General features: G+C 35.9%; 1 protein-coding gene across 12 annotated transcripts in view; it reads left to right on the top strand.

Annotated features, from left to right (window-relative positions):
• Positions 1 to 20,514, top strand: part of LOC5579950 (TBC1 domain family member 4) — a 119,600-nt gene that overhangs the window by 28,254 nt on the left and 70,832 nt on the right. Inside the window, exons 1-2 of one of the 12 annotated variants that reach the window (XM_021854326.1) lie at positions 4,141 to 4,337; positions 4,927 to 5,464. The exons of 2 other annotated variants lie outside the window; for them this stretch is intronic. In XM_021854326.1, coding sequence (XP_021710018.1) covers positions 5,384 to 5,464 — 81 coding nt within the window. In that variant the 5' untranslated portion in view covers positions 4,141 to 4,337; positions 4,927 to 5,383. Of the gene's footprint in view, positions 1 to 4,140; positions 4,338 to 4,357; positions 4,672 to 4,926; positions 5,465 to 20,514 lie in introns of those variants that run through there. 9 more of the 12 variants (XM_021854325.1, XM_021854333.1, XM_021854331.1 and 6 more) reach the window with 9 other exon arrangements.

The raw sequence follows: 20,514 nt of genomic DNA on the forward strand, positions 1-20,514 counted from the left end.
TCGAGCCTACCTCTCCCTCCACCTAAAGGGTTACGTAATTTGTGGACGGCGCCTTGCCAGCCTCGACGATTTTTTTGGCTGCTGCGATTGATAATCGGATCGTCGCTTTCAAATGGATCGACGCGTTCAAATGCATTACTGCTGGGTTGTTACGAATACCAAGTTCCCCGGGGAGAGCTGCCATTCGGCGGTTCTGAAATCTAGCTGGCGATAGCTGGCTAGATAGATGTAATCGGTTATAGTAGCGCTAGAAATTAATAGAATTTTTATTGAGTTGAGATGGAAGTGCTAGATAAAAAGCTTCATCATAACTAAATTAATATCTTTCAAATGAACAACTACTGAAAAACTAAACATTGCATATACTTTGCAATTGGATTAAATGGACAAATTGATGTGAAATTTGCGAAGAATTTACGCGTTTTTTCGGTGAGAATTGAACCACGACTCTCTCTGTTCATTAGATAGGGCGCATAAACCCTACACCACGAAAGGACTCATGGACTCAAAAAGTAAACCTGAATTCGATTTCAGCTCAATAATCCCGTGGTTCTCTTTTGCAAAGCGCACCGGAAGTATTAGATGCCCATCCAAGCACAACGCATTCTATTGTATATGCAATGTGTATTATTTATTAGGTATGTAAATACCACACACTACTCGCAAACGACGTGCTGGCTGAGATTTGTATAGTGCATGCTTCCAATAGCCTTCCTTAGCAGAGTGGTTATAGTCCGCGGCTACAAAGCAAAGCCATGCTGAAGGTGTCTGGGTTCAATTCCCGGTCGGTCCAGGATTTTTTCCCAATGGAAATTTCCTTGACTTCCCTGGGCATAGAGTATCGTCGTACTTGCCACACGACATACGAATGCGAAAATGGCAACTTTGGCATAGAAAGCTCTCAGTTAACAACTGTGGAAGTACTCATAAGAACACTAAGCTGAGAAGCAGGCCCTGTTCCAGTAAGGACGTAATGCCAAGAAGAAGAAGAAGGGTTCTAATGGTTCGCGACATCCTCAAAATCCTTAAAATTATTCCAAATTGAAGTACATAAGCATTAAGAGGAAAATCATCGTTTTTCAATTTTTTTTTTTGCTCACAATTTAAGCAATGTTCAAGAAAATCTATCATTGCATTGCACTTGCTATCTGGATTGAAATGATAGATTTTTATGAGGATTTCTTACAATTTGTACGAAAAAACTGGTTTTTAATTTTCGATGATTGCTGATGATTGAATGATGGATTCTTGAGCATTAAATGCCTTTATAATTGTATTGGTAGAGTAGAAGCACCGGTTTTGGACATACGCCAGTTGTGGCCATAGTAGATTAGTTTAGTAGATTCGTTTTACATAGGCAATCAGCATGACACCTTGTGTGTTTAGTAGATCACATTCACATGAAAGAGCTACATTCATTTACTCGTCCGAATTGATTCAAAACATAAGAAAAATAATTCATTTTCCTTATTATTTGAACTTCCATACACCTAATCTGGCCAGGGTCATCCTAATTTGGCCTCTCTCCTAAGAAATCAATGTGAATGGACATTTTAGGAACCGAAGCTAAATCTCTGGCCGAAACTGGTGCTGGTGATCTATATTGACCAACGATTTTCAATACGAAAAATGGTTTCAGCATAGCTCCGATATTTTTCATGCATAATATGGATTGAAAGCTTGCGTTTGTCATATTTGTATATAAATAGGGCTCCTCATACAATGTTTAAATACAATTTCTTTTATGCTGGTCAAAACCGGTGTTTCTACCCTACCAAATTTTAAGTGCTCCTCACGTGTGTATCCGTTTGGCATATGTCATTTGTATCTTCAATAATTGCCTCAACATAGTCTTGAGGACACGTATTTCTCGTTGGCATATTTTGAAACATGAAACATTTGTACGTATAACGTTAGTGACATATGATAAACCTAAGCAATGTATCAGCAGTGAAAGTTTTTTGTTTCATCTCTAGAGCCTTTCAACCACTGCTTCTATTGCTTGGGAATATTGTGGTAGGGTCGATGTTCCCTTAATAGACAGTCCTCTAGTGGCGTTCTACGTTTTGCTATAAATCGTAGCAAAATATTTTTTGACATGATAGTCAGGAGCTATAGATGACATAACTGCATGACGTCCAACCAATAGCCACTCCATATATGATGAAAAATAACACCTTTTACAATAATGTTCTGAATCATTCATTCCTCTTATTTTTATTGCAAGTTTGATCGTCAAAATCCTTGAAAACTGTGTGTATTATAAGTCATTGATGCAAAAATTACTAAGATATCAGATACATTCATACTTTCAAATTATGATTGTATTCGATCATACTTGCGTGATCCAAATATATATTCAATATTTAGAACCATTAATAATTAGGTTAAATTCAAGGCAATACGTCAATTTTAATTTAGTTCTCAAACATCTATTCTTATTCTTATTGGCATTACGTCCTCCTGGGACAGAGCCTGCCTCTCAGCTTAGTGTTCTCATGAGCACTTCCACAGTTTTAACTGAGAGCTTTCTTTGCCAAAGTTACCATTTTCGCATTCGTTTGTCGTGTGGCAAGTACGATGATACTCTATGCCCAGGGAAGTCAAGGAAATTTCCATTACGAAAAGAACCTGGACCGACCGGGAATCGAACTTAGACACCTTCAGCATGGCTTTGCTCCTAATAAGCCATCTTGGTTGGGCAATTATTTTTCCATTTTTCGACGTTGTCCGGTATTAAGTGCTACCCGGCATGGGGGATTCTCATCCTATACTTCTTTCCAGATAGTCAGATGTCCATTCTTCTCGTGAAGGAAATTGCGTTAAAAAATTCTTTTAAGTAGAATTACAAGCAATTGTGAGATTTTTTGGCAGAAGAACGAACGAATTTGTCCCAACACTTCAAACGTGGAAAAGCACATTTTATGTTTAGATCGAAGATTTACGTGATTTTTCTCTATCGTAGATTTGCTTTATATCCGCTTACGATGTATACAAAGTAATGCTTACCAACTTTCCTCAAGAAATTACGTTAGAAACGTTTAACTAATGTTTTCTATCCTCTGAGAATCATCTCATATTGAAGAGCAATGTTCACAAGAGTGAATCACAGTTTCATGAGTCCACTATTGGTACCTTCACAGTATCGGCTCGAATGATGCGAATATAGTTAGAAGTGCTGACATCAAAAAACGATCAATTGACTTTTGCACGCTCCTAATTGAAAACCAGAGAATCACACACGAACACATTCACATCATGTGGATGATCATATGTTTTACTGAGCAGCTGTTCGGCTCTGGTATATCACTGATCAAGTATAGTACACCCGTGTTTGTCTACATAAGAAAAGATGAATACGAGGGCTGAATGGTCCAAACGTACTTTTAAAGATTTTTTCAAGAGATTTTCCTCATGAAATCTTTAATTTGAAAACATTCAAATATATAAGTAAAAAACTAGACACATAGGAGGTTCCGCATTCTCCCTAGTGGTGATTGGAATGATTATTTTGAGAACTGCCGTCAAATGACTATGGAAACTAACAGCCATGCTTCTCCACGTGTCAATCTTCGTCGGATTGCACATGTCGAAATTATATCAACTTGAGAAAGTTAAATCAAAGCATGTTTTTTATAACATTATTCGATACTATTTTGATAATATTTAGATTACCGAACCTTCTCGGATGACACTTCGTAAATTTTGTGAGCTATCGTGCGTCTCCATAATACCCATGCCATTTCGATACCAATCAATCGAAATTACTTATGATTTTTCCAATTGGGCATGAAGAACGCATTTTCCCCATCAGCCCCAACGCCGGCCATTCATCGCCAATGACTTACAAAATCGGGACTAAAAACAAACACGTTTACGTGTTCCACTTTTTTCGCACACCACACCGTCACCTTTGACTTGACCAAACCGCCAGTCAAGTGAGACGATTTTCCACCCACTATCATCGTTCACAGTGTTTTTCGCGATTGCGATTCACGTTTTTCCGCGCTCCTTCCTACGAAAGCACTGCTCAGTAAGAACATGTGTGTCCATTCCCTTTTTGCTATGTGTGTCACTTATACAACAGCGTCGAATTGAAATCGACATCGCTTTTTTTCCGAAACCAAACTCATGGTTTAGTTTAATTTTATATTTCGAACATTTCGGATGCTCGGATACTCGTTTGGTAGTTTAGTTCGGTGATCGTGCGGTCTACAGCTAAATGAAAAGGGAGGAGTGCAAAGTCCTCGGAAGTTTATTATAGATGTGGATGAAAGTGTCAGTTGGAGGTGAAAAAATAGCAGGAAATCATTTGGTTAAAAGCTGATAGCTAGCAAGTGCGTTTCATTATTGAAATGAGTAATTGTGTTTAAACATCTAACAGGCTGAGCTTTCCCTGGTGGAAACTCTAATTAAATTAATTAGCTATTTCTGGAGTTTCCACGAGAAGCAACAATATATTGCTCGCCTCACGAGAGTGTTTTAAATTTTGATGTTCAAAGTGGGCCTACACATGTACAGCGTTCGTGCAAATGTGAATGAAGAATTATTGCCAGTGTTGCGCCATGTTCTATGCGCAATTCGTGAAAACCGTTCATGATTACAGTGAATGTTGTGACGAAACGTCGTTTTGAAGTGATATTTATTGGAAAATCGTTGAAGTGGTAAAAAGTAATAATCTGGTTTTCGTACATGTTTTAAATAAGATTAATAGGAATAAGAAATAGGATAACATCGCTTTTTACTACAAATTTGCTTGGCTGAAAGTTTAATGAATTTCATAACCAATTTTTACAGACAATTTTTACGTCATTGCACTACACAATGGTCGCAATTTAGGATCATTTTATGTAATATATATGTCATATTTCTTGATCAATATTCCGCTTTCCTATGATATATGATATGTCCGTTACACTACTATAGTGGACTATAATGGACATTGATTGTCTTAACTAGGTGGAAGTCCATCCGACATATAAAATTCGATCCCAAACGTGAAGAGAAGATTCCCACGAGCAAAGTCGAACGAATGGAACAGAAAACTAAACTATGGTTCGCGCAAGCACTCTGTAGCTGAATCGGAGGAGACGATGCAAGTTAAATGGTCGAGAAAAACAAAGCGATAAAATATTGGCTGAAAGGGTGTAAACAAATCAATCGTGTACCAATCTAATTAAAGCCAGTTCGAAAGAGAGTCCGCAGAGGCGGTTGATTCAGTTCAGCCAAGCGATGTGAAACAGCAGAAGAGGAAAACAAAAATCTATGCAAACAAAGGAAGTTGACAAGTGATTTGACTAATTGCCCATTCGGAAAGATACCCAACTATCTACCTGATAGTCGACTTATAGAGTGCCAAGCTAACACGTCGAATAAATCAACCATGTTTACGTTGCCACTGTACAAAGATAACATTATGGTCACTTCTTGGAGTGATGCCTCCAGCCTGCGAGTGAAGAAAAGCGTAAGTAAATGTTAATATATGACTTGACTAATAGGTTTGCTTTAACGCAAGAAATATTGCGTTTTTTTGGTACTAAACAATCATTACCGTTTTATTTCAATTTTTCGTTACCGTTTTTTTTTTTATTTTTTCAATATTTAAAACGGGTGTAGTAATACTCGGTGAAGCGGTTCCATACTTTTGGCGGGACGCCAAATTATATTTATGAAGCTATCGTAAAATGAATGAGATAAAACAACAATGCTCAATCAAAATCTTGTTTTGCAACATTGTTAAGAACGTGTGATACACTAAAGATGAAAGAAGCATTATAGTTAACACCTGAATGGCATAAGGACTACAGACAAAAAAAAAACGGTAACTCGCAAACAACCTGAATTTTACTACTTACTTTTTAGTTATCGTGATTCTCCCATTTTTCAAAAAAAAAGTTCTTGTATTCAGTTTTAAGTAGTTTGTGAACAATTTATTTAGCTGACAAATGTTACTATTTGTCTTAAAAAATTTATTAATTTTGCACAGTCTTCCCAAACGAACTCCGAACACGTTCGTTCAGAAGGTTTCGTACTCTCTTCGCACTCTGTTCTCGTGTGCAAACCGAAACGCTCGAACCTGAACCTAAACCCAAACATGTGTAAAGTGAACTTCGGTTCAAACGCCGGTTCGAAAACCGGTCCATTTGTACCTTGGTTGCAACCGCGGTTCAAATTTGGGTGCAAATCTTCGATTGCATCCGAGGCTTAGAACGATAACACAAACGGACAGATAGAAAACAGTTGATATCCACGCTTAGAAATTTCTACTTATCGTGTCTTGTAGTATGATATGGGGATTTTTTTTTATTACCGTACGGGTTTGGGCCGAAGGGTCTCAGATTTTCATGAAACTTTTTTCACAGGCAGGGCTCATGGATATAGGAATAAAAAAAAAATGAGAAAAATTCAGGGTCGCCTATTTTTCCGGAAAACTCAGGTGGAAATTTTTTGTTTTCCCTTGACACTACTTACTTTAAAAAATCATAACTCAAGAACGAAGCATTGTAGAAACAAAGTTTTTATATGAAAATTTAAGCAAATTTTCTCAAAAATCCAAAAAAAATATGAACTGGAAAAAGTTTTCCACAAAATTTTCCACCGTTGGGAAAATTCGTAAAGAAAAGCCGGAAAAACTATGCCCGAACTCGTGGAAAATTTTCAAAAAAATATTTTCGAGAAGGTAATTTTATAAGCTTTAATCACTGAAATTTTTGGAATGCACTTTTTTTTCGTTTTTGAGTTATGGCCAATTTTGTGAAAAATGTCCAGATGTGCCATATAAGACTTTTCTTTGAAAAATCATAACTCAAGAACGAAACATTGTAGAAAGAAAGTTTTTATATGAAAATTTAAGCAAATTTTCTCAGAAATCCAAAAAAATATGAACTGGATAAAGTTTTCCACAAAATTTTCCACCGTTGGGGAAATTCATAAAGAAAAGCTGGAAAATCTATGCCCGAGCTCGTGGAAATTTTTTAATAAAATATTTTTAAGAAAGAAACTTTATAACCTTTAATTCTGGTAACTTTTAGGATGTACTTTTCTTTAAATCCTGATCTAGGTCAATTTTGTAAAAAATGCAAAGATTTGCCATACATGCCTTTTCGTTAAAAAATCATGACTCAAGACTCATCATGACTTGTCGAACCGGATTCAAATTATCTCAAAAATATGAAATTTTTGAAATGGAATCAGTTTCCCAGGACATTTTTTACTGTTTAAGAAAAAAAAATGAAAACCCGATTAGCTATTCCAGTTTTCAAACAAAGTATATTTGAAAAGAGCGATCAATAAGATCCAATCCTACAATATTTTTCAATACTTGGAATGGAAAAGAAACAGTTTTTTCAGCTTTGCTTAACGGTGTAATGTTTCATGAAAAATATAATCCAATCCGACTTATACTTCATTAAAACCAATCCCATATCGTTTCTCTCAGATCTTTTAAAAAATTTGCAATTGTTTTGATAAAAAAACCTTGTTTTTCTGATGCTTCGATTGAAATCTGTGGGCTTCGTAGCCGTGCGGTTAGTGTCACCAGTCATTTAGCCGCATCGTGCTAGGGAGTGTGGGTTCGATTCCCGCCACAGGCCGGTAAACTTTTCGTGAGGACTGTTTTCCGACTGTGCCACTGGGCGTTGCATGCTAGTCCGTTGTCTAGTGTGGTGCTTCCTTCAAAGGGCATAAATGCCCACTGGAAGCATTAACGTGTCAGTGTCTTTTAAATATGGGTTTTCAAAGAAAATGCTAATATGGTCATTTTTCACAAAATTGACCATAACTCAGGAACAAACAGAAAGTACATCCTAAAATTTACTAGAATTGAAGTTTATAAAGTTTCTTTCTCAAATATATTTTAATAAAAATTTTCCGCGAGTTCGGGCATAGATTTTCTAGCCTTTCTTTATGAATTTCCCTAACGGTGGAAAATGTTGTAGAAAACTTTTTCCAGTTCATATTTTTTTTTGGTTTTCTGAGAAAATTTGCTTAAATTTTCATACAAAAACTTTCTTTCTACAATGTTTCGTTCTTGAGTTATGATTTTTCAAAGAAAAGTCTTATATGGCACATCTGGACATTTTTCACAAAATTGGCCATAACTCAAAAACGAAAAAAAAGTGCATTCCAAAAATTTCAGTGATTAAAGCTTATAAAATTACCTTCTCGAAAATATTTTTTTGAAAATTTTCCACGAGTTCGGGCATAGTTTTTCCGGCTTTTCTTTACAAATTTTCCCAACGGTGGAAAATTTTGTGGAAAACTTTTTCCAGTTCATATTTTTTTTGGATTTCTGAGAAAATTTGCTTAAATTTTCATACAAAACTTTCTTTCTACAATGTTTCGTTCTTGAGTTATGATTTTTCAAAGAAAAGTCTTATATGGCACATCTAGACATTTTTCACAAAATTGGCCATAACTCAAAAACGAAAAAAAAAAGTGCATTCCAAAAATTTCAGTGATTAAAGCTTATAAAATTACCTTCTCGAAAATATTTTTTTGAAAATTTTCCACGAGTTCGGGCATAGTTTTTCCGGCTTTTCTTTACGAATTTTCCCAACGGTGGAAAATTTTGTGGAAAACTTTTTCCAGTTCATATTTTTTTTTTTGATTTTTGAGAAAATTTGCTTAAATTTTCATATAAAAACTTTGTTTCTACGATGCTTCGTTCATGAGTTATGATTTTCCAAAGTAAGTAGTGTCAAGGGAAAACAAAAAATTTCCACCTGAGTTTTCCGGAAAAATAGGCGACCCTGAATTTTTCTCAATTTTTTTTTATTCATATATCCATGAGCCCTGCCTGTGGAAAAAGTTTCATGAAAATCTGAGACCCTTCGGCCCAATTTGTACGATAATAAAAAAAAATCCCCATATTGTAAAATCGTTGTTTTTTCATAAGTTTCATCTAAATGTTATTTAAAGAATTGATCTTAGTTAATCAGCTTAAAACATTCATTCAAGCCTCAAGGGTCTTGCGATTTGAGCCAAGAAGTTCCATATATGATCGTAGAAATTTATCCACGTGGATTTCAACCGTTCCCCGTTTATCTGCTTTGTGCCATTATTTGAACCTAAGTTTGAACCGAAGTACACATGTACCGGGCTCGGTTTGAAACACTGGTACAGAGAGACGAAGCGCGTTTGCGGTTCAACACAAGTTGCAAGGTTCAAACCAGCTGTTCATGGGAAGACTGATTTTGCAGACTGATTTTGGAAAATAAGTCGATTTAAAAATTATCTCAATTTCGATACTTTTTCGTTTTTGCCAAACTGGAGATTTTCGATAGTTCAAAGGTTGGTGAATAAAATAATGTAAATTTCCAGCTGAGCAAATTTCAAGTTATTTTCAAGCTCGACTGAATCAGGTCGATCGGAGATCTAGAATCCGAGACCCATTATTGAACAGTTTTAGGACACGTTTTCAAAAAACATGAATTATTTTGTGTTATATAAATCATATGTTTTTTCTCAAAGAGGTGAACCCGCCTAAGGCTGAAAGCCTCTATAATAAAGAAAATCACGGGCCCAGATAGCCGTAGCGGTAAACGCGCAGCTATTCAGCAAGACCAAGCTGAGGGTCGTGGGTTCGAATCCCACCGGTCGAGGATCTTTTCGGGTTGGAAATTTTCTCGACTTCCCAGGGCATAGAGTATCTTCGTACCTGCCGCACGATATACGCATGCAAAAATGGTCATCGGCATAGTAAGCTCTCAGTTAATAACTGTGGAAGTGCTCATAAGAACACTAAGCTGAGAAGCAGGCTCTGTCCCACTGGGGACGTAACGCCAGAAAGAAGAAATAAAGAAAATCAATCAAATCATAAATCATATGATTTTAATAATTGTTTCTTAATACCTTAGTTTAGTCAAACATAATTTCTATTTTCACAAACTTTGGTTCCATCAATGGCGTATGTTGGACAAAGTTTTATATTTCACCCATAAAAATATTCTTACTGGATTCTCTCCAACTCGATTCACATCGAAGCAAATATAATAAAACCCTTCATTTTGATATTTCATATATCCCCTCTTGCCTATTCGTAACCCAGACAACCACAAGTCGCATAAAAGTTCACGTAATAACTCGTTAATTCATACAAATTATATTAAACCCGCAAATTACGGTGGATAAAATCGTCAGATTGATGAGTTTCCTCGCATGAAACGTTTTTTTCTGAGTTCATTTGGAAATTTTGTTTCGTCCCGTACATTCGTATAACGTAAGTCGATTCAATCCGTAGCAGCTGTCAAATCAACATTTGTTATCATAACTCATAAGTTAAGTCGCATAAGATCACGGGTTAGTTTGGTATAAAATTTATACACTCGCATTGTATGCTATTATTCATCACATAATATATGCACGTACACTACCCACCATAAGTATGGAATCGCGTATTGCAATACTCATACTGAATATTGCAGCACCTTGAAAAGTTTAGCATCACCTAAAATGAATATTATCTCGTGGTTCTGAGGTGCTAGATCAATGTGTTTTTGAGAACATCTTCAAAAATGCGTCGTCGAGCCCCTGCGATTTTTTTGTTTTAATTGAAAAAACTTTTATCACTGGATTTTGGGTGATTCTAAACTTAAAAGTGCTAAACTTAAAAGTATATCGCCTTCACTTTTGTACGTAGAAGGCCTTTTCGCGACATGTTATAAGTGAAATTTTGCACATGCAAAGCCTCCAGGTGATTTCGTACGTATACAATTTGGTTGTCTGGGAAGTCCTTTCAATATAGTGCAAAAGTGCTCACTGTATAAATTAAAACATTTTGACTGCTATTAACAAATATGTTACACTTCTACGTACTATAAAAATAAATCACCACCGTAACAATGGATCAAAACTGAATTTGGCTGTAAAGAAATCACGCAGCAATCTCATGTTTGCGAATTTCTCTCATTTTCTTTGCGATGGATGCGGTGAATTTTGATTATTGATATTTGACCTGATATAAGATGCAAAGCAAATTTGCTAAACCGTTCATCCGTCTTTCGATCGTTTTACAAAAATTCAGCCTAGCATTGAAACCCGAACTCAGCAAATATAATAAGCAGACGACACACCAGTTCGCTGATGTTACCAATGCCAATGCCAATGCCAATGGGTGGCAATCGAGAGTAACATGACCGGCTTCTAATCGAGACAACCAGTGTTTTTCGGTTATTTTTAAACTTATACATATCATTTGTTTGCCATACACCGAAAACAAACAGACTACATACTAATATCATCATCTCACATTTTATTTATGATTATCATCCTGATGAGTGGACTGCTGTGACAGACGCTATGGAGACTGATTATTACTTACATTGCTTTCGACTTCTGGATAAAAGAAATCACCCATGTTACTAATCTAGTACCAGTTTGACTTTAATTAAGCTGAGTTTAAGTAGATACAGCAACTAGGTGTATATCTAGGTGTTCTATCTCAGGTAACACTATCATCCTAGCTTGGTAATACAAAATTAAGCTTTCATTAACATTTTGTTAACAACATATTACATTTCATTTGCCGTAGCAGTTCAGAACTTTTACAGGTGAGTTGATAAGGAAAACAAAACTCTTTCTCTTAATTTAACCTAAAAGTGTAACGGATGAAACGTCGCAGTAGAAGATTGCAAAGATTTTTGCCTGAAATTATTAATTATTTTATTCGACATTTGTTTCAATTTTTCAACACTGGACATTCTACATAGTTCACTGCCAAGAAAGGAGCTTCAGAATTATTTTCAAAATTTTATTTTGAGTCCTCTGCAGAGCTTTGTTCCTGATATTACAACGGCTAGTTTATATTGGTACAGCATACAACATTGCCGGTTTGAAGATCAAAAGCTTGTTGTTTAAACAATAAAAGGTTAATAGGTGATACAGACATTTCATATATATATATATATATATATATATAGGGTAAGTGTACCAGTTATGGCCATAGTGGTTCCCTATTTCGCCATACGTAATATCTTGAATGCCTTCAAATTTTGAAAAGTTTTTTGTGTTTTATCAGTACAATATAGGATATATCTTAATATTAAAACATTCAAAAAGATTAAAAATGTAAAATTTCTCAACATCTTGCATATGGCCAAATAGGGAACCACTATGGCCATAACTGGTACACTTTCCCTATGTTACACTTGGCTTGAATGCCTTCAAGGTGATTTAAAATTTTTATCTAGCATGAGCCCTAGATACTGAACTTCATCTGTCCAACTTATTGGAACCCCTCTCATCGTAACAGCATGTCTACTTGAATGTTTCAAATAAAGAGCTTTTGGTTAATGTGGGAATATTATGAGTCGAGTTTTGGAAGCATTAGGAGAAATCTTCCATGTTTGCAAGCATCAAGAAAAATATCCAAACTTTTTTTGCATTTTACTACAGATGACACGCAGTCTTCGTCCTTTGGCGGAAATGCTCATTTCGTCCACAAATAAAAATTTATGACATCCCTGCGGTAATTCAGGTAAGTCAGATTGAAAATGTTGTATAATATAGGTCCCACAATGCTGCCTTGAGGAACACCAGCTCTTACAGGATGTCTTTCAGACCTGGAGTTCTGATAAGTAACCTGAAGTATACGATTTGACAGATAACTTTGAATTATTCTAACAATGTATGATGGAAAATTAAAGTTTTTTTAATTTTACAACTGAGCCTTCATGCCAAACACTATTGAATGCTTCTTCTATGTCCAGAAGAGCAAGACCAGTAGAAAAGCCTTCAGACTTGTTGAAACAAATCAAGTTTTTTTTTTTAAAGACACTACACGTTAATGCTTCCAGTGGGCTGTTTGCCCTTTGAAGGAAGCACCACACTAGACAACGGACTAGCATGCAACGCCCAGTGGCACAGTCGGAAAACATTCCTCTCGAAAAGTTTTCAGCCTGAGGCGGGAATCGAACCCACACTTCTTAGCACGATGCGGCTAAATGCCTCGGTGACACTAACCGCACGGCTACGAAGCACACAAGTTTGTTACACGAAAAAGTTGATGAGTGGTCGAATGTCCATGGCGGAATCCGAACTGTTCATTGGTAAAAATTGAATTTTCATTGATGTGGACCATCATTCTGTTCAAAATTACCTTTCCAAAAAGTTTACTGATGGAAGAAAGCAAACTGATTGGACGATAGCTAGAAGTTTCTGCAGGATTTTTGTCTGGTTTTAAAATTGGTACAACCTTAGCATTTTTCCATTTGTCAGGAAAATATGCTATTCAAAAACATTTGTTGAATATATCAACTAAGAATGATAAGCTACTTTCTGGAAGATTCTTGATAAGGATTTATAAAACTCCATCATCGCCAGGGGCTTTCATATTTTTGATTTTTTAAATAATAGTTCTCACTTCTTCCAAATCAGTCTCCCAGGAATTTTAGAGTACGTTCTCTTGATTGAGAATGTTTTCGAAGTCCTGAGTAACTTTAGTTTCTTTTGGACTAGTAAGTCCCTAATTAAACTAAATTAAAGTGTTCTGTGTGTTCTTTCGCAATAAGGTAGTAATAATTGTTCTCCTCTTTCAGTGCCAGAAGCTAATCTGAGGTTTTTCTCAAAATTTTAGATAATTTCCAAAAGGGCTTAAAGCCATGGTCCAATTGAGAAATTTTTTTTCCAAATTTCTTGTCTCTTAATTGGTCGGTGTTCAGACAGACTGAACCAAGTGCTTTTTAAAGATTTTCGGAAAACGTACCCCAAGCACTCAAACATCGACATATTTGTATTATTTGCTGTAATAATGGAATATATCTATTAGATGGTACATCTGTATTGAAATAGCAACGGAAAAAAACTAAAATGACGGAGTCCTTAACGTATCTGTAGAACGCTCAAATATAATGTAGTCCGGTCTGTCTGTACACCGACCAATTGTGAAAATCGTTTTTTAATTTCTTTCTGCAGATCCTGCCATATAGTTTTCATAGCTGGAGCGAGAGTGCATTGAAATTGCTTTCTCCTCACGTTTTAAAGACGGATCAAGAGTTTAAGACCGTCGTCTATAATCACGGATTCAAATTTTACTTCACATTTTGAAATTGCAATGTTCCTGACTTCAACAATGGAATTTGTTGAAGTTTCGAGAACATTGTCAATATCAAGTTTTGTTTGTAAATAAATGCTAACATTAGGATGACTTTCAATATATGTTTCATATATATTCCAGTTGGCTCAAAAATAATTGAAAGTGGAGCTGATATGATTGAGAATCGCTTCATGGGATATTTGAAATGTAACAGGGACATAATCAGAATCAAAATCAGCATGAGTGGCCAGTTGACTACAAAGGTGACTAGAGTCGGTAAAGACCAAATCATTCGTAGGTTCTTGAAGAGAAAAAACATGTAGGGCTATCAGGGTATTGAATAGAGAAATATCCTGAAGAGCACTCATCAAATGAAATTCTGCCGTTGGAATCGCTTTGTGAATTATTGCGTGAGCGATGTTTTGCATTAAAGTCACCAATGACAATTTTTTTTGACATATTGCGAGCTAATTTTCGCACGCCAGTTTGGAGCAAATTAACTTGCTGTCAAATACCCAAGTAACCAAATAGCACTTTAATTCGCCTTGCGTGCTAATACAGGGCTACTATACACTTGAAATGCCCTATATTAACCGTATAATAGCCCTATAAGACCAAAAAGGTGAATTAGCGGGCTAGTGGTTACTTGGGTAACAGCTATAAAAGTGTACTTACCAAGCTGTGTTTCAACAGAAACACCCAAAGTTTCAAAAACTTTGGTTTCAAAGGACGAAAAAAGTTAATATTGTATGCGCTTATGAATGATGATTGCAACCACTACATGCTCCATCCAGTCGATCATTGCGATAAACAAAAACCAAAAAAAAAAATTGTTTATTTTATTTGCTTTTTACATCAAACAGTCGTTGGGTGTTCGTCATCCAAGAGAAACAGGAATATAATGGACATTTGAGGATGACTGGGCATCTTCTTTACTATAGTTTGCATAGCATTTTTCCGCAAGCTCAACATTGAAATTCATATTTTAAACGGTAACGGTTTAACATAATAGTATGTTTAAAACAAATGCCATTGTCAAGGCATCTGAATAAAATTAAACAAGTAACGTTGGAAATCTACTAGATAACTGAAAATATAATTAAATTAAAACCTTTGTAATAAATTGGAGAGTACATATCAACGAATACATATAGCAAATCCACAATGTTTATTTGAGTATTTTGTAATATGTTTTCATGACAAGCGACACGGAAATTTAAAAATATACAGAAAAAAATCTACAGTGATCAATTTTAAAATCTTGGCGCCAACATTTTGCAGATTGTCAACCGTCAATCAGCAAAAAGTTATCACTATGATTGAATTACCATTCTCATATTCCATTTCTAATATGCGTATATTTGAAACGACAATATTGATGTTAAATAGACGTTTCTATGTATAAAATGTGTTTTGTTAGTTTGTCCCTAATACCTCTACTTCCCCTAGGCACACCAAAGATGTCGTCTATTTTTACTTGCACGCGTAGTCTGCGGCGAAATGATGTTTTTTTTCTACCATTTCACGCCTTATCCGCAAATACTTTCATGATGAAAACTTGGTATGAAAATCAGGTCATTCACATCGATGATGAATGTGTGGTCGATCGGATTACTATCTCCGAGTAAGCACAGACGAGTGGGAACTTCAAACTTTTTTCGGCAAGGTTATGCCATATGACACCACACTATGTTTCCTGCATTCGATTGATCCTACAAATGACCATTTTTGTGTCCCCGAGACGCCTCAAGTTGACTAAAAATTGGGAAACATCTGTGCCAAGCTAAAACAAAATAATTCAACCATCTTCTTCTGCTGTGCATCTAGCTAAAGTCAAACTGGTTCTGTATTTGCAACATGATTTTTCAAATCCATAATTTCGACGCAACGTAATAATCAGTCTCCATAACATCTCAAGTCCACTCATTGAACATTAAATGAAAACAGAACTGCTGAAATCAGCAGATTGTTTCTCGACGTATGACAAACAAATGATATGTATAAGTCTAAAAATAACTGAAAAACACAGGTTGGGTCGATTAGTAGCTGGTCTTGTTACACTCGATTGCCACCCAAAACATTGCCATTGGAAATCATCAGCAAACTGATGTCGTGCTTTTCGCATCTTACTTAGTTTAGGTTTCAACGCTAGTTTGGAATGTTGTGTTACGATTGAAAGAAGGAAGAACAATTAAGAAAATCTACACTGCATTTTACATTGTGGACTTCGTAGCCGTGCGGTTAGTGTCACCAGGAGTGCTGGTTCGATTCCCGCCTCAGACCGGAAAACTTCTCGTCAGAAATGTTTTTCGAATGGGCCACAATTACTTCAAAAGGGTAAAATTCCCACTGAAAGATTAAACTCTCAAACCCCCAACGTCTGACTTTTCATTGAAAATTAAGTTTAAAAAAATATAACTTGGCAAAGTATAGACCGATTTTGAATCTTTTGGTCTCAAACAAATCGCATACTCTTCAAAATGTATTATGTTCCAGAAGAAATGGGATTGACCACTTGGCTCCGGAGTTATTACGGATTCAAGAGGAGTATATTCGTTCCGGAGGTGATATTTCACGTAGATTTGTCAAGATTAGCGGTAAGAAAATTATTCATTTTGTACTTTCTATAAGTAAAAAGAGGACATTTTCTGAAACTTAAAGAATAGTACCGTGCAAGGGCTTAAAATTCATGATTTTTTATCTTGTATATCATAGATATAATACCAAGGACCATTTTGTTGTTCTGGCCACATCCAGATACTTCGAAATCTGTTTCGGCAGGGCATCAGTGGGACACTTTTGTAATCCAACTCACCCATATCGTGCAACGGCTCAAAATTTATGATTTTTTTATCCTGAACATCATAGATGAGGTTCTGGCCACTTCCGGATACCTCGGAATCGGTTCCTATAAGGCCTCAGAGGGACACTTCTGTAATCCTATTCATTCATATCGTGTGTGATGGCTCAAACTTCATGATTTTTTATCCAAAACATCATTGCTATAATGCCATGGGCCAATATGAGGTTCTGATCACATACGGGTGCAGCATCACGCCATAAAACAAAATGAAGGTTCTTTCTAGGTACTTGAAATGGATGCTCTTGAAATCTTAACGAGCTGCTAAGACGATGCTAAGGCTGGTTCGAAAAGTGACCATAAGGAAACAGAACCTGCACGCGGAAGTCTGGATGTACGATGAACAAAAATTTGAAGGTCAATAGACGTCGCACAAAACTAGTGAGAAGTGGATGCTGACTTATCTAAGGAAGAGGTCAACAGTGTTGGAAGGAACTTGGTAGTCTGGAGGAATTGATGCTAGGTGAAATTTGTTGGGAGAAGCTCACGGAAAAGCTTGGCAGCTAATATCAATACTGTCATCAGCCACTACAATACATGAGATGCCTTAATTTTAAGGACGAATACAAACTAAGATTTTTTTTCCAAGTTTATACATATTTATACTAACAATAAACAATTTATAGTTAACGGTGTAGTAGTACGACGACATTGTTTTGAAAACCAGCTTTAAAACACTACACAAGGATAAAAACAAACCGGAGCGATCTTTTCATGATGGATTGTATTATTTGATTATATTTCCAATACTATATGCATTGTGGGTTGGGGCACCCGATAGAAGCGAGATGTTCCTATCCCTATTCCTATCCTATCATATCTATGAACACGTTTTTGTCTCAAGCACCAAAATACCGCCATTTACTTAATTAAGGGTTGCTGAATTCATTTCGTTTTCAAAAATATCATAGCACGTCTAGTTTTTGAGATATTGACAGTTGAAAATGCAAAATTTTGCTAATTTGACCAACTTGCATGCAAGTTTCCCAGCCTGTATGTCAATTTATTTGCTTATTTTGCCACAATATTCAAACTTAATGTGTTAAACAATACTTATCAACAAAGTTCATAATATTTTCAATGCTCAAAAGTTGTTTCTGATGATTTAGAAAAGTGTTTTATTTCTCCATATAAAAGAAACGATGAATTTTGTATGGAGACTTCAAGCATGTTGAAAAAATCGATTTAATCTAAATTTATTCGGGCAATTTCAACCAAATTTTATCTGAAATGAAAGTTAAAGTCCATGCATCGATCTGAAATGAAAGTTTGCATGCTTGGTGGATTAGGTCACTAAAAAGTTTGATAAATCATACTTTGAATTTTATATAAACATTAAGGAAACCAGTATTACGTGCTGGAACATTTCTGAGGACAGCATCAGATTCAGCTACCCCAAGTCTACTTGAGACACATAATTTGGTTCTTGAGACACGCAAAAATGTAACTATTGTGACGCTGTGTTATCAACGCTTTTGGTTGAGACTGCAAGCCGAAGTCCAAAAATAAGTTCACAAAATACCAGTCAAGATCACTAAAATAAGAAACTGTCAACTTTCTATCGCTAACATTTCGTGGAAAAAGGGCGGGCTCTTCTCCCCATCTATTGGGACTTTCTGACAAGCAAGGGCTTGATTGTACGACTGTTTGTGTCAACTTACTCCTGAAAAGAGATTCTTTTTCCCTTGCGGGTTACGCGTAAGTGTCTCGGCTTATGGGTCCGCCATTCGTTTTTGGCCCTTCAGACAGGAGTATGATTGACTACAAACAGTCATACAATTCTGAACAAATTGTTTTGTTAGAACAATTTATGATATTATTCCGGTATTCTGGCAGCTTATATCATAATCATCATTTATACTAACAATAAACTATAAACCTTAATAATTATTGACCATTTTTTAAGCAAAAAGATTCTACAAGATATTTTTTTTATTGCGTTTCGTATATGCTCCTACAAGGTACAATTATTTCGCGTAAATCGCCATCATTGCTGATTACGGGCACAACTGGTTTGCTTCAGATATTGTTTTGGAGTTGTTAACTTAAAATCTTAAAACTTTATTATCATCAGGATATGTAGGATGAAATAGTTGAAAGAATTTGTAGCGAACATGTTTTGAAAATTTCTCAAAACATTTTATTTTTTCAACTTAATAGACTTATTTGATAAATATTATAGCTGAACTTCTAGAATGTTTTCCAATACAGCCATATTAGCATTAAAAAAAGATCAAGCTCAAGTTTCAGTGTTTCTATACTAAAAAAATAATTGAAGTAAATTTTGATCAATATTTAATTTACCATTCAATGATTATTCATTTCTTACCGTCGAAATATGGGTTTACTAGCAATTCTGCACAATGGCGTCTGCAAGATTTTGCAAAACATTTTATTTGGAACTCGCCCGCCATTTTCCAAAATGTACTGGAAACAGTGAATAAATTGTCACCCAACACGCAGCAATGAAGACATTGTCATATCCTATTCTTGTTGCAACAATTTTGTTCCGCAACATCAGTTTATCACCACTTGAACAGAATATGACAAAGATCGATCACCACGTACGCAGCGATTTTCTGGGCTTCGCATTGCAATTTCCGAGAACTTTCTCTGTGTCATTGGCACATTATCGAAGCATGCTTACAAAAAAATTGGTGTTGTGTTTAAAATAACCGATTAATCGCAAGTTGAAAAGGTTGCAACAATGTTGTGCCCTGTGATTGTCATGACAATTTTGCTTATGATTGTATCCCAATCCGTAACAGTATGGATAAACGAGTTGTGAGCGAACTTGCTTTGTTGTTTGTTTTTCGTCTCCTTTGATGACAATTTGATTCACTGACTGGAAACCCTGCTCTTTGATCCCATCAGAACCGATTTCGAGGTATCCGGAAGTGGTCAGAATATCATATTGATTCATGGCAATATAGCTATGATGTACAAAATAAAAAATGATTAATTTTGATCCGTCGCACGATATGAGTGAGTAGGATTACAAAAGTGTCCCACTGAAGCCTTGCCGTAACCGATTCCAAGGTATCCGGATGTGGCCAGAACCTCATATTGGTCCATGGCTATGATGTTCAAGATAAAAAAATCATGAATTTTGAGCCGTCACACAGTACTATTCTTTAAGTTTCAGAATCATTGGATACATTCAGGAACCGGTACCAGGTGACTGTATACAGTGGGATTCCGTTTTTTGCATGCTCTGTTTTTGACATGCTCCGATTTTGGCACTCTCCGATTTTGACAATACCATTAAATTTGTAAATTTATGTAAATATTATCGGGTCTGTTGCCTTAGTCATTTGAATAGCATGTCAACTCCACAATAGCAATGTCAATAACATTCCAGAGCTCCATTTTTGTCGATATTTCCCCAAATCTCACCAACTACTAAGAACTCGCGTAAGCGCTTTTTTACTTCAGAATGGTCATTGGTCATTTTTTTTTTCTGTTTCTGTTCGGGATGATCATGCATAGGCAACGTTTCATGAGGCCAATAATCTCCACCAGTAACTCAACTAAAGACCAATCTCTTTTCTTAGGCATTCATATTGAGTGACCAGCCCACTTGAGTCTGCCAGTAGGTGCTAAAATAAAAAACACTGTTCTT

Source organism: Aedes aegypti, chromosome 3, assembly GCF_002204515.2.
Source record: "Aedes aegypti strain LVP_AGWG chromosome 3, AaegL5.0 Primary Assembly, whole genome shotgun sequence".
Taxonomy (NCBI): domain Eukaryota; kingdom Metazoa; phylum Arthropoda; class Insecta; order Diptera; family Culicidae; genus Aedes; species Aedes aegypti.